Below are 15726 nucleotides of genomic sequence, written 5' to 3' on the forward strand. Positions count from 1 at the left end.
CCAGCTGCTGTTGCTACAAGACCTGGTCCTTTGCCAACTTGCCTTGCAGTTGATTTGGTTCTTGCCATCACTCTGAAAAACTGCATACAAAGGATTGGAAAGAGATCATAGACATGAAGAACATGTTCTAACAAAGAAAAGGCAATCACAGGGGTGGAAGAAGCCAAATAGAGAAATTTGCAATAAAATGCGATATGAGCAGTTTGGAATTTCAAACAGGTCCACATCGCATTTTGCTGCAAATTTTTTAAATGAAATGCTGGTGCACTCCTATAGTGATTTCTATGTTTCTCCAACCAAATACAGTATGAATGGAGGTTATGCAAGAAGATCACATGCAAATATCACACTTGAAGATCTGCATTCCTTCAGTGATTTCTCTGTCTTGGTTTGAGCCTATGCATTTCCATACAGGATGTAATTTTTCTATTTTAGGCAAGAAGATTGCAGAGACTAAGGGGAGTCACAAAACCAGAACATGTTCTCACAAAGAAAAGGCAATCACAGGGGTGGAAGAAGCCAAATAGAGAAATTTGCAATAAAATGCGATATGAGCAGTTTGGAATTTCAAACAGGTTCACATCGCATTTTGCTGCAAATTTCTGAAATGACATGCTGGTGAACTTCTACAGTGATTTCTTTGTCTCTCCAGCTAAATACAGTATGAATGGAGTTTATGCAAGAAGATTACAGCTATGGAAGTCAAAAAACCAGAACATGTTCTCACAAAGAGAAGGCAATCACAGGGGTGGAAGAAGCCAAATAGAGAAATTTGCAATAAAATGCGATATGAGCAGTTTGGAATTTCAAACAGGTCCACATCACATTTTGCTGCAAATTTTTTAAATGACATGTTGGTGCACTCCTACAGTGATTTCTATGTTTCTCCAACCAAATACAGTATGAATGGAGGTTATGCAAGAAGATCACATGCAAATATCACACTTGAAGATCTGCATTCCTACAGTGATTTCTCTGTCTTGGTTTGAGTCTATGCATTTCCATACAGGATGTATTTTTTCTATTTTAGGCAAAAAGATTGCAGAGACTAAGGGGAGAACCCATTGTTACTGACCTGGAATCTATCTGTGGATGTGCTGTGCTGCTAAGGAGTAATCTGTGTTGAGGATGATTCTGTGCTGCTGGACAAGATGCTGATGCTGCAGAGTATGGAGGTAGGGAGGCAAGAGAGCAGAGACTGGAGGGCAAGAGTTCTAAAACAGGATACCACAAAGAAGTGCAAATAGAATTAAAGAATCACTAAATCCCACACGTGTGGAATCTAGTCGTTTTTCACACGTGTGGATGGGACCCAGATCTCTTGGAGTTTGAAATTTGGCACGTGTGAAAGTACACTTTATTCCTTGGAACTTGTGCCATTCATGATTTCATCATCAATACCACAACCACTTTTCCCTCCCCTGATTCCAATCTCTCATCCCTGCCACGACTCTCTCCTGATCCTTTCCTACCCAGCACACTCCATCCAGACTGCAACCTGCCTGAAGACAGTACTGCCAGATCTCCAGGTTACCTAGAGTGCAAAGTTCAAGCTAGAGAAAGAGCAAGAGATTTACCAGTGCAACTCAATCAGCATGGAAAAGGAAAAAAAAGGTCAGAGTTCTAGTTTGGTTTCAATGTTTTTCAACATTTATTTCTTCCATCCATTGGATTTTTGATGTCCCAATGTCTTCACTCAGCTCCATCCTTCTTCCACAATGTGGTAAATCACCCAGAAATTAGATTGTAGGTTGATATGAATAGAAACAAGAAATTTGCAACAAAATGCGAGGAGAGTGGTTTATAATTCTCTAAACAGCCCATATCGCATTTTGCTGCAAATTCCTGTTGTGGACTCCTTGCTCATGAAAAGTTTCACTCATTCCATTATTTCTCTTGCATATGAGATCATAGTGTCCAGGAATCACTGAGATGAACCAAGTGCTTGATTTGACATGCACATGAACAGAACTTGAGAATTTGCAACAAAATGCGAGGAGAGTGGTTTATAGTTCTCTAAACAGCCCATATCGCATTTTGCTGCAAATTCCTGTTGTTGACACATTCCTCATGAATAGTTTCACTCATTCCATTATTTCTCTTGCATATGAGATCATAGTGTCCAGGAATCACTGAGATGAACCAAGTGCTTGATTTGACATGCACATGAACAGAATTTGAGAATTTGCAACAAAATGCGAGGAGAGTGGTTTACAATTCTCTAAACAGCCCATATCGCATTTTGCTGCAAATTCCTGTGTATTATTTGTTTCTCACTTCTACCTCATTAATTTGCTATCTTTACCCCTGTGGAAATCTTCCTTGATGATGAGAAATGTTTTTGTTTTGGAACAGCTGGCTCCCAGGCCCCACCTTTCAAGAGGAAGCTGGACTTTTTTGCTGCTATTATTAGACCACAGCAATCACCAGGTGAGTGATGAGATGTCATGAAGGAATTATCTGGTGATATACAATGCATTCACTGATTGCATATGTCAGCATATAGAATTCATAGTATATAAGTTTTTGAACAGGCAAAAAGAAGAGGCTGGAGCAGAGTGCTGATTCTTCCATCAAAAAACAAATGGAACCAGAAGAGGACAGTTCTCCAGATTTGCTCCTATTTGAGTTTCTTCATAAATGCAAGGCTCAGAGTAACTTCCATTTATACCACAGTATTTTCAACATGGAGTTCACAATGAGCTCTGTACTGGAGCAGCACAAAGATTTTCTTTCAGACTATTGGGATGCCTTCAAAGAACTGACAGAGGCAGGAAGAATTGTGGGAGGAGAAAAGGTTTTTGTGCACCTTAATCATATTGTCTCCAATGACAGGCTGAGGTACCATGTGAACAGAAGATTTGACAGCCTGCCTGATCACTATAAATTCAACTGTACTTTGCACACCAGAAAGTGCAGAGTGCTGGAGGAGAGCATGGCATTTCTTATGTACATTGTCTTCAGTCAGGAGTCTTTGGATGAACAAGGGCAGGAAATAGAAGAAGAAGACACATCTGAAGCTTCTGAAAAGGAGGATGTTTCTTTGGTCTCTGAAATGGCAGAGCAAGAAGAAGATATCAACCTTCAGGATGAGGGGCTGCAAGTGGCTGCTCTTGACCTTGTTCAACTGAGGAAAAAAACTCTTAGGGGAGCAGAGCCAGTTGAAGATTTTGATGTTCAGAGCAGCAACTATGCAGTGCCCATGCTTCCAGGTGTGTTGATTGGTGGAAAGGATTATGTTTTCCTCCATGATATAGAGTGTATGTTTGATTTGAGGGAGGACTATGCCATTTCCCTTATTGCCCAGGCTTCAAGGCTTGACAAGGAGGTTGGCATAGAGGATGACCATTCACTACTGGCTTTGGAAACAATGTTTGATCCTGTAGAGGCCCTTTCATTTTGTTTCAAAGAGGCTGAAAAGTTCCAAGAGCCAGATGAAGCTGCCTTCCAGCTCACACAGGAAGCTATGAATCTCTCAGCACTATACACAGAAAAGACTAGAGAAGAGGCTGGACAAGAAGGGAGAGGGATAAATCTTTGGAAAGATGAACTGCTTGTTGCTGATGAAAATGAGAAGGTACTTCAAATCATATACTTTGACTTCTGCTTAACTTTAGTTTTGTAGGTTGTGTATTGTCTCACTCCAATCCTTTGATATGTTGCAGCTACAAATTGAGGATGACACATTCCTCCAAAGATCAAGTGGAAGCAGGCAGGTTGGGTTTCGCAAAATGTCAGGCCTAGCTCATTATATTCATGATCTAGGCAGTGCCAAGATCTTGATTTACCATAGGCAGTTGAGCAACAATGGAGAAGCCATTGTTTACTTCCTAAAATGTTTGTCCAGGGCTTTAGGTGGACATGCTCTTTCATGGCAAAAGGAAAAGATCATTTTGATAGAGAGGTTGTATGCCATAGATATATTTGGAGATTATGTGAATAAGCAGGCCTCTAGGGCCGCTTACTTTTTGTCTTACACTTCTTATGCATTAGCATGTGGTGTTAAGGACCCCAAATATCTGGAGGGCTATGGAAAACACCAGCTCGTAAGGTTTCGAGAGCCACCCATGATTGCATCAGGCCACACAGTCCAAGAAGAGGAACAGGTGGAGAGAGCTGAAGAAAAGGATAAAGAGACAGTCGACATCAAGCCAATAAAGAAGAAAAAGACTCCAATCAAGATCAAAAAGAGAGTTCCGATCGGCAGGCCCTGGGAGAAATAGGATTTAGTCATCGAATATAGCACAAACATTATATTAAATTTGAACTGATTTGTATAAAGTCTTTGATATCTGGTATGATCTTGTATAAATGATTAATAAGTTGATGATGAAATGATTTGTACATTTACATAGAGTGGTGTCGTTAAATATTAAATGAACAATATATTGAAATTGTAAACAAATTGTATTAAGTTCAGATCATATGTTTCACATTGAAATTTTTTTCATGCATAACACCAAGAGTCACTTGTTCCACTAAAAAAATTTCTATTGAATGAGTTTGAAAACATGTGGACATAACACCAATAAGTCACAAATGAGTCCTATTCATGTTTACTTGTCCATTTATGGTTTCTAAATATCTTCGATTCCCTCCATTGTCTATGTCTCTCTGCTGCAATTGAATTGTCTAGAGCTTGTCTTCGTCTTTGCTTTTGGGCTAGAAGAAAAGCAAGCTTGATTTTGGAGCTAGCAACTTTTCTTTTAGCATGCAGCCTCTGTAGTATGCCTCGGTAAAACCATTGGAAGACTTCCTTCAGACTATTCGCCTTCTGACTCCCTCCATAGTGTTGTGTGTGTCTAAAAAATGCATTACGTGCCATGTAGTGAGACTTCTCCATGCCTTGGGTAGACCAAATAGCTGGGCATCCATACTTTTTGACAAAATAGGGAAGGTGGTTGTATATGATATGCTGTAAGACATAAGAATGCATAGTAAGTAATAAAAAAAAAGAAGATCACACTTAAGTAAAAGAAAAAGACATAACCTTACCATGTAGTGAGTTATATTGCAGGTTGTCCACGCGTCTTTCATTGACTTTCCAAAATGTTTAATTGCCTCCTCAAAGTTCTTGTAATCACTCTTTGTCCATGTTACTTTGTCACAGAACATGAAGAGTTGATCAAGAGACCTCCACACCTCTGCCTTCCTATTTCGTGCTTCCCCATCTGCCTCATGATCTTTCACAGCATTATGGACTTGCTTCCACAATCCATAATTAATCTTTGAAACTGCTCTACCTTGCCTTACTTGCTTACTGTGTTTGGGTCGAGACAAGAATCTTCTTGCCTTAACACCACCAATAGAGGGCTTGATTGGTACCTCCTTGCCATTGGTAGACTTTTTAAAATCCTTTGTGATTTGAACATCTCCTCCATGCAGACCTATATCGGATAACACTTTTTCCAATGCTTGAAGAGCATCCTTTCTATTTTTTTCGGGACGGAGTTTCCAAGCAAATCCAATATATAAAAATACCAATTTCTCAATAATTCGACATAGACCATGCAATGTGCAGATGTGAACATTACATAGTGGAATGTCCAGAATGGCCTTGAAGTCAGGGTCAACTTTATCTCTATTAGGTGCTCTCTTCCACCATTTTGAATCCATTACTTGAGCTGATTCTTTGCAGTAAAGACAAGGAGACTTTGAGTTGCCTCCTTTACTAATGTTATACATGCACTTAAGTGTTTTAAGATCCCCGGCCATGTGCCACTCTACTTGAAAATCACCTTTTCCTGCAACATGGAGATTCTCGCCTTGCACTTGTCTTTTGATTATTGTTGGTATTTCCGTGTGATGAAACACCCAATCTAGTGTTTCATGGTCTTCGGTCTTCACCTGTGAGATTATAGAAAACAGAAGTATTACTATATCAGATTTGAAAACAATGACCAAAATCAAGTATAAAACAACCCATGATCATACCTGGAACGAGCCTAACCACCATATGTGTTTCTCTGACTGCACACTAAAATACTTCGAACTCGCTTCAGTCAATGATGTATCAATCGCTCCATTCATCAATGTAATAGTAACTCTTTCCATTTTCTTTTCCTTTACAACCTCACACTCATCCAGTTTGATAACAAATTTCAAAATGCCTTTGCACTCCTCAAATGTTATTCCATAAAACTCGACCATTCTTTTTTGAAGTTGTTGCAGATCTAAAAATATATTGTTCCAAGGATCATACACAGTGGTTCCTTTAACAGCATAAAATATTTCTTCAATATGGATATATTGCCCAATAAATTCATCTATACTTTCATTCAAATGACCTCTTATCCTCCACACGGTTGCTGGATTTGGCAGTAAAAAACTCGTTTTATCCTTTGATCTTTCAAAGTTGAGGATATCGCATGGAAAATAGAACTATATCCCTTCCTGCTAACTCCACTAACATCAATTATAGTGCCATCAACTTGATTATTGGATACAAAGTCCTCTACAACATTGCGTTTGACTGTTTTGTATTTTTTTTCCTCAATCAAACCTTTTGCTACACCGCAAGAAAGCAATCCTTTCATTTGTTTAACAGGAAGAAGGTTCGGGTCCATTCTTTTGCAGGCTCCAATAATTTCCTGTAATAACAACACAATATGACTATATTATTCAGCACCTCCATTCTTATTTTGCGACAATCAACGAAATAGATATAGTCTGGAAGAGAGCCTTTTTGAGTATACAAAATGATAAATTTCAATCTAACCTTGCTTCCTGAATTCGTCGCTTGCATCCACCAGTCCCAGCCTTCAAATTTGCAATGTTTTTAATCTTCCTGCTACGTTGTCTGTCTCCAAGCACGGTTCTCTTCTTTCTTGCTCTTGTCAACTCTTTTTTACTCTTTGAATGCTCCTCAATTTCATTCTGCAACTGCTGCTCCAATTTTGCACGAATGGCTATCTCCTCCATCTTGGCCCCCTTTTCTTGTAGGTACATCATTTTATACGTTTCCGCAAATGCAAACTGCGCTGAAATATAACCAAGAAGTCCATTTTGTCCATCGCCGGCAAACCTCAGTAATGTGGTGGGATTGACAAATGGAGGTGTAGAGTTTTTTACTTGACATTTTGGATATATGCTTCCATCGCACCATAAGTCAATATGTTGAAGCCCTTCTCTTCTCATATTTTCCCGCTGTTGAGCATTCAGCACCGTATCCTTTCGTCTTTTTTGTGCTGGAGCATATTGTTCTTCCAAGTCGATGTGAAGATGGTGTAATCGCTTCTTCTCAGATAGTGACTCACTAGTATCGGCCATTTTTTGTGCTCCTCAGGTTGCGAAGTTTGTTTTTCAATCTCATAGTCATTTTGTAACATGAATCGTGGAAGTGTGGCAGTATCCATGTGAATATTTTGAAAACTTGCAATCACTAAGTTCAGTGATGGACTCTTAATGAAAGACCTGCACACGTCGGCCAAAGAGATGCGGAATCTTTGGTAAACAAAAAAAAATCTAAGAGGATATTTAATACAAAGTCGTGTTAGTCAGACAAAAGATTATCTTATTCCTTTTTGAATTGACAGTTTTGTAGTCCTTACTGACAAATCTGAGCCACGTTCCGGTATTTTACTATTTTTGAGGTCTTTTAGGAGAGAAATAAATCAAAAAATAGTGAATTTCTTACAGGGCCCCAAAATGAGTTCCCTTTTTCCCTAATGTGACTTGGAAGACTTCTCGACGTATAGAATCGATAAGAAAAAATTTCACGTCCTCAGAATCACGGCTCTGATACCAATGTTAGCAATTGCATTCTCAAATGTTTCTTCTATGAAAATGACCAGACACGACGTAAGAACCGATGGCTCATCCCTACCGGGATTGTTTCCTTGTACAATCACGAATCACGGACTAGACTAGGAACCCTATCTCAGCTGCACACTGTAGACTGCATTACGAATCATCTGGAGAAACCGCCATGCATATTGCTGAACAGCCATGCAACCGCCACACCATGTCCTCTCCAAGCAACATTTGGCAGTCAACCACACATCGTGGAGTTGCCGCATGCCCTCGAACATGAAATTGCCACATTACCCTAAGGTAGAAGGATCCTCCTCATGAGGATCCATTTTTACATCAATAAACCCAAAATGGTAGCAAATATGTGGATGAGGATAGGGAGTGATAGGGCAAGATGCTTGAAATTGATTAGGGAGTGATAAGGCAAGACACTTGAAATCCATTAGCTTTTGTTAGTAGTGTAGTTTTGAAACCGATTAGCTTTTGATAGTGGTATAGATTTGTTGATAGTATAGTTTTGATATCGACTAGCTTTTGTTAGTAGTATAGTTTTGAAATCTATTAGCTCTTGTTAATAGTTTATCTAGACCATTAAATTGTAGATACTTAATGAATAATTGATCCTCACCTAAGTAGTCAAATCATCTCACATTTGCTCGGCTAACAAAACACAGTAGTAGATTTGGCACTTGCCCCATCTTCCATGAGACATACAACTGTGCCTAAAAGGATTGATTAGGGTAGAAGCAAGTAGGGATTACATACTTACACAAAATCACGCAATTGCATGATTTGTTTTTTGTGAACATCCAATTTACAAAATCACACACACAATGACAGAAAAACCTTTCCACTCTTAAAAAATGGGAAACTAGCTATTTATTGCTAGTAAAATAACACATACCATTGGTAAATGCTAAAGATACCACTGGTAAATTGCCAAAACTGCAGGGAAATTTGGCACTTTCACCGGTAAAAGAAATACTATGAGTGAGAAAATTGGGTGCGAATTTGCTTGATGGTGCTAATAATGTTACTGGCACTATCAATATTACTGGATGTGAATTTACCCAATGGTGCTATCAACATTACTAGCAGTCCTAATTGTTATACGAATGTAGAAGTTAATAAACTGTCGATAACTTGTTTGTTATCGGTGGTATTATTTCTATCATTGATGGTACTAATACCACCACTTCTATATAAGGATGTTGCTACTTCATTTGCATCCCCGCTTTCAATTTGAGAGGTAGTTTCTCCTCTCCTATCATTAGCCCCATGCTAGGGCTTGGCCTATAGAGTAGTCCTTGGCCCCTATGCTCACAAGGCATAAGAACTAGATGGGACTACTCGTAAGGTCAGGTCCCTAGACTCTCTCGAAGGGGGAGGTGGTTTTTGTTATTGTTTTTTGCGTGCGTTTATCTCATGCAATATATCTTGTACACCACATGTTGCACTAACACATGGATTTTGTATATATAGATATTGTATCTAATTTTTTATACTTTTATAACATGGAAGGTTCCACTAGTTCTACACACAAGTATTTGCTAAAATTGCTAAAAAATAAGCAAGTTAACTAGGTGCTTTCTATGTAGTTACTAGGAAAAATAAATAGCTCATAGAGAGAGAGATGGAGACTGTGATAGAGAGCATAGATAGGTGTAATTTAAAGATGAAAAGCATACAAGAGACAAAGAGGATGCTAGAAGAGGGTCCCTAAACCCTTGAGCTTGTCATCAAGGTGGATTAAGAGTCTAATGAATTTCTTTGTCTAGAATTGCAAATCAGCAATGTGCACATATGGTTTGTGCTAAAAGGCCGTCATGTGTCAATGATGTCAGTGCATCAAAGGTGGAAGAATGCAATGCAGTATGGGTTGAGCATAAAGGTAAAGTCCTATGATAAAAAAAGAATAACTACGGAATTGAGAGTTGGGAGAAGAACATGGCCTTAAGGTTTGGAATGGCAGAGGAGCGAGTTGAGCTTGTTGACGAGGGAGGCACTATCATTTTGAAAGGAAGGGTGCTTGTGAGTACAACGCAAAGGCTGCCAGTAGTGAGCTAGTCACATAGAAAATGTGACATTTAATTAGAGAGCAAGGGATCTTTTAGGGTAAACAGATTGGATCTAGAACATACAAGACCATATGTCAAGTCCATCTAATACATTGTCAAGGTTTCTTACAACTGAGGTGGTATGCAGGCAAGCAATATAATGCATATTACGTCAAAACTTTTATATGATATATTTTTTGAAAGTAGAGTATCAAAGCAGTCACATAGGCTTTGTCTTTACCTAGGAGGTATCATGGCTTCCTTGCATTGGTTCCACTGAGAATCTGGGACTTCTTCTCATGGTCTTCCATCTCAGTTTATTTGGATCGACGAAACATGTTGCCTAACAAGAAGAAGACATTTTTGTATGAATAACTTCACTGAGAATGGGCCACCTTGCCGCCTCAATTGGGCAAAGCAATGAGAACACATTGATGTCGAAGCTAAATGCAAGCATCATTTGGTGATTACTTTGTGGAAAAAATCCACATGTGTGCATAGATTGGGACTCCCTCTTTGTACTCAACTTCATTGGTGGCTCATTCTTCCACCATCATCTATACGACAAATGTTTGTGTGTGTGTGTGGACTTTTTTTTTCTTTTTTGTATTGCAATGCCGCCAAGGCCTAGCCAAGGGTTGAACTCATGCACACTCACACACGGCCACTCACCTTAACCGCCAAGCTAGGACCCCATTGGCAGCTTAAAAATGATTTTTGGCATTGTAATCTTTTGGTGTAATGTGGATTTGATTGAAATATGTTTTGTAGCTGCAATGTTTTGAATAATGTTTTTTTTTTTGCCTCACTTTGTAATTATGTTATTTTTCTTGTGATGTGTGTTAACTTGAGCTATGATGTTTACCTTCCACTCAATTTTTGATGTCACTAATGAACATATTAACTTTCATACCAATTACATATGCATACATACGCACGTATGTACATACGTATGTACGTAAACACACCTTTTTGGGGGGTGAAAAAGCACACACGCACATATGTGTGCACGCAATGTAGAGTTGCGTTTCACAATCTCCAAAAGTAATAATTGTATATATGCTTGAAAACTTTCCTCCCATTTTCAAGGCAAAAACCAACATTTGCTAACAATGGAGTTGATAAATGAGTTAACATATGTGCGAGGTTGGCGTTCCTTGACCATTCTCTCGAATTGTGAGCCCATAACATCACCACAATCATTAAAATATACAAGTTTCTAGAAACTGTCCAATAGCAATTGTGGGTTTAGAAATATGCTTCCAATGGCCAAAATATTATGGGCCTGGTAACTCATAAGATAAAAATGCCCTTGCTAGCAAGGAAAACTAGTGGTTTAGCTCATACCTACTATGTGCGTTTCAACATATAACACAGCGACCTCAAATTGTTGGAAGCCCCTTGGGGAAACATAGAGCTACTAATTTTTCACTTTGAGCCTTGAAATGTTTCCTTCGAGCCCCTCCTTTCATAGCCAGTTCTCCACATCACATCTAGATATAATGTTATTTGTAATGTCATGCTCATGGTGTACATCCATGCAAACAAGCACATGGATGTGGAAATTATGGAACAAAGGGACCCTTATTATTCAAGAAACTCGTTTCTGTTAGAGTCATAATTGCTTAAATGATGGCCTATTAAATTCAATTTAACAGTCCATACAAAAGACTAATATAGAAAAAATGAATTGACAAGGACTCAACTTTTGCAACGTAGAATATTGATTGAACAGCTTATTGTGTCATAAGCCAAATTAAGAAAGAATTATATTTATATGTTTTTCTTTTTTTCCATCTCTTTTGTTTTGCATAAATTTCACATGCAAACCCTCGATGACATCTTTTAGAGTTGTAATATAAAAAGACAGATATATTCAAAGGCTTTGCTTATGCTCCTCTGAGCAAGTCCGTTTTTCATTTACATAGTCAAAGACCATCACTGATAATATATCCCCCCATACATCGGGAAGCCCTGGGAGGCACCAATGCATGCAATCTTGGCCCCAGATAACATGAGCATTTCTTTGTCCCAACCAAATGGCTGGGTGAGCATCTGCTCTGAACTCACTAAGATAAGAAATATTAAGGACATGAAAGCTTGAATGGCCTAGGGCATGCATTATGATGGCATTTAATTCCCGAGCTTCTCGATTGATGCCCCCTTTACCGAGCCCAAACCATTCCTCTACCTGTGAAAGAACACCACGCAGGGTTACGACGATTGATAAGCTTTTCCCTTTTAGTTTATCAAAATCATTGTCTCAAATAATTACCTGGTGTCTGTTCAAAAGTGTATTAGATAAACAGCTCCCATTCTCATTCCATTCTCCACCTTTGAAATGCCTAGGTGATTGCATTCTCCAGATTTTTAATGCTCTTGATGGAATTCTCCTCTCCATGTAAGGTATCATGTGTTGCAATACAACTTTTAAACCACCACGTAAGTCCAATGGGGGAATAATAGGTTTCCCTTTTTCATGAAACAAAAGGGGATTATCTTTTGGAAACTTGTCGACACCCCACCTGCATGGCTTATCAAACAAAAAAAAAGAATTAAACAAAGGACAGTACCAAGTTAAATCCATGAAGCGGAACAGAGTCTGATGCACATGCACAATGCCATGTATCGCTCTTCTTCTCCATAGCAAGTGACGACGACATGGCTATTCCATACCAAAACGCCACGAAGAAATCATATGGACTGTTGTCATGTCACATGAAGCAGCTACTAGAAGCTTAGAGGAGAGCAGATGAAATTTTATTCAACTGTCAATGCTCCAATTCACAGCACTTTACATACACATTTCTGGATACAACATGCAGACCAATAGTGCACATTTTGCAAAGCTGAGCTCTCTCTCTCTCTCTCTCTCTCTCTCTCTCTCTCTCTCTCAAAGTAATTTAGGTCGAAAATTGTAATAATTAGGCCCTAAATTCGTAACTGATATCATTCATGATGAGTAATGACCTCTAATTGAAAATTTGTACCTAATATATGCAGGTCTCCAAAAAATATGTTCAATTTTAACTTTCTACTTTGTGCAGACACGGCATGAAATTTGCCATATGCTCATGACGTTTACGCATGTTTCATAACCCAACGAAACTTTTCGCAACACTGAACTTGTGACTACATGAAAAGTGAGACTTTTGCACCAATTACAAATGAATTTGTGTATACCGAATATCAACATAACCTCACAGATGCCACACATACTTACAGTTCATCCAAGAAATCTTAAACTCATCAAACTCAAAGTATAAACTTACCAGTGTCCAGTGTTGAAGATAAAAATGTCATAAAACTCTGTGATATTGATCCAATCAATGGCCGGCACATCAACATTCACTTGAATGCCACGTGTAAACCCCAGCTGCTCTAAAGGCCCGGGAGGGGTTGTTGGTTTCCACCTTTGTTAGAGGAAAACAAAACACGTGTCATTGCCTTAAGGAGACGAACTACAAATCTCTCTTTACACATATAAACTGTTTTTATCTCTATACTTCATCTCGTACCATGCTATGCCATTTCTACCTATGTTACACGTTTTTGTTAACTATTGCATGAAAAAAGGGATGTTAGGAACAGAGCCAATTGAGAGCCGTTTCCAATGACATCCTTAGTGCCAGCAAATTTGAGACTTCAAGGATGCAAACATACTTATGTGGCAGAGGTGTATACATTGGGCACATTGTTGGCCATTGATTGGGCACTTGTAGAGAGACTTTTCCAATGATATCCTCAGTGATCATCCATGCAAGTAAATTTGAGACTTGAGGGATGCAAACATACTTATGTGGTAGAGGTGCATACAATGGGCACATTGTATTCTTTGGGCCCAATGAGATCGAATTTGACCCTCATAATTTTAATGTGTGAGTCAGGGTTGTCCTAGGTTTCCAGCAGCACACGTGGCAGCAATTATGTGGGCCGGTTGACCTGTCAATGCTAGCGAGTGTGGTTGTGTCAATGCTAACTGAAAGCAGAGAGCGATCCAGTTGGCATGCACATAATCACCCTAGAGATGCAATTTCATGAAACTAACAAGAGCATACAAAGAAAAAGTACACAGAGGTCTCCTTTCTAACATCAGCTCTTGTAAGCAGACTGTCTAGAGACAGGATCCACAAGAAAGGTCAGAATCCGTCCATACTGTTGGAAAAGGCCCATATTCTAGCAGAATCACAGTGTAGGAGGTTGTGGGCAGCCTCATTACTTGGCACTTTGACAAGAGAAATGAACTCAGGCATCGAGAGAAACCTCAATTACCCCAGACAATAGTAGCAGCTGCTTGAACAGATGACCACAGCAGCTAGAAGAACGAAAGGCTGATGTTGTAAGTATGACAAGATCGTATTTTTCTTGAAAGTAAGGAGCGGAAACCACTTTGTTCCATTTCAAGGACTGGAATTTTCACGATTAGACAAGCTCAGCTTGCGTGTCAGAAGAGGTATGCTTGCCCTCTCTTGGGGCCTTTCACTTACAAAATGTGGGGTGTTTGGGTGGGTAAATGGGTTAGTTATGGGACAAAAAAAGGCATGTCCTTCGACAGTATCACAACATATTCAAGATGACTGTAATAAAGAAAAATGCAAAGAGAAATATTGGCGTGTAACTGACTCGTGATAGTCTGCCAGGAGAACTGCTCTGTGGTAAGCTACAGTCACGTTGTATTTAGGAAAATATGCTCCTCTCCAAGCCCTTTTCTTCTTCCATTTATGTGCCCGTGGATCCGCCGTTCTCAAGATGCACAGCAGCGACACCAGAAAGTTCTCGTTCAGAGAGTCACCCATAAATCCTATATTCATGTTCCTAGTGACACTGAGGAACTTCTGCGGATCGATGCCAGGCAAACTGCATTTCTGAGGCACCCATTTCCATTTGAAAATATCGTTCAAACCAGGCCTTTTGTTTCTTCCGCAATTCCAAGCATTCCTCTGGAAAGGGCAATCCTCCGTGTAGACAGGTTTTCTGGAGCTGTCAAAGACCCAGTTCCCTGAAGACAAATCACATGATCTGCTGAGTTTGGTCCGTCGATCAGAGCTGTTTCCTAGAGGGCGGAGGACAGAGCATGATGGGTGTGTGGCAGTGACTGGGATCCGACTGTGGAGGTCTGAGGCTTTTGAAAGCTCAGAGGTTTTTGGTATAAAGACAGGACCCAACAAAGCTGATAGAAGGGAAAGACCAACAACACAGAAAACAATGAGTAGGAAGGCAATAGGGGTAGAACGAGCTGGATCTCTGTGTTTGAGACGATGGTGCATGGCTTGGGAGGGAGCAGGCATGTCTCTCACATTTGAGCAATTGGCCAATACTTTTCCCCTATATAGGTAGACTAGTAAAGAGTTCTCCATGAGATGTCCCGCGGGTGTAAGTGCCTCACACGGCAAAGGCGGCTCTCAAAACAAAATAGGTACTCAACCTTGTGCTTTCCACCGGCAGAGATACACGTTCCCTCAACTGGCCAGTAGAAAGCATTTGCTTTAGGGAGTCATGCTCCCATCGTTCGATCAGTTTCTGGCCTCTTAACTGGATGTGGCTTAAAAGTAATGCAAGAGGTTTCAAAAGATCCACTCTGTGCATTGGATTCTTGGAAAAGGACCATCATCTCAACATCAGGCGAAGCGTATCAAGCACTTTGTGCAAAAGCACACATATATGATCACTCCATTCATCTCCTTTTGTAAATGCGACTCTATTCTTCTAGAGATTATACTATTAGTTTAGTGAAAAAGTTTCTAGTAATCCGACAATGCTAGTTTATAAATTAAATGCCGCGAGGTAGGGCTCATTCTCTCCTACATCTCGAATGATGAGCTCTCGTTTGTCTGCTAAAATGGATCAACCAAAAAGTAATTTAGAAATGGCAAAGGCCAAAACAATTGCATATTTTAAACTCTGAAAACTCCTTTTG

General features: G+C 39.5%; 1 protein-coding gene across 1 annotated transcript; it reads right to left on the reverse strand.

Moving 5' to 3' along the window:
- Positions 1-11617: 11617 nt before the first annotated feature.
- Positions 11618-15135, reverse strand: TBL12 (trichome birefringence-like protein (DUF828)). Its single transcript, XM_087374751.1, has 4 exons — positions 14433-15135; positions 13082-13222; positions 12085-12334; positions 11618-12000 (listed from the first exon to the last, which is right to left on the reverse strand). The coding sequence occupies exons 1-4, from the start codon at positions 15095-15097 to the stop codon at positions 11686-11688; spliced, it is 1371 nt and encodes a 456-aa protein (XP_087230877.1). The 5' UTR covers positions 15098-15135; the 3' UTR covers positions 11618-11685.
- Between the last annotated feature and the right edge of the window lie 591 nt (positions 15136-15726).

This window comes from Dipteris shenzhenensis, chromosome 5, assembly GCF_047967505.1.
Source record: "Dipteris shenzhenensis isolate YYH24624 ecotype China chromosome 5, Dip_SZ_1.0, whole genome shotgun sequence".
NCBI lineage: Eukaryota > Viridiplantae > Streptophyta > Polypodiopsida > Gleicheniales > Dipteridaceae > Dipteris > Dipteris shenzhenensis.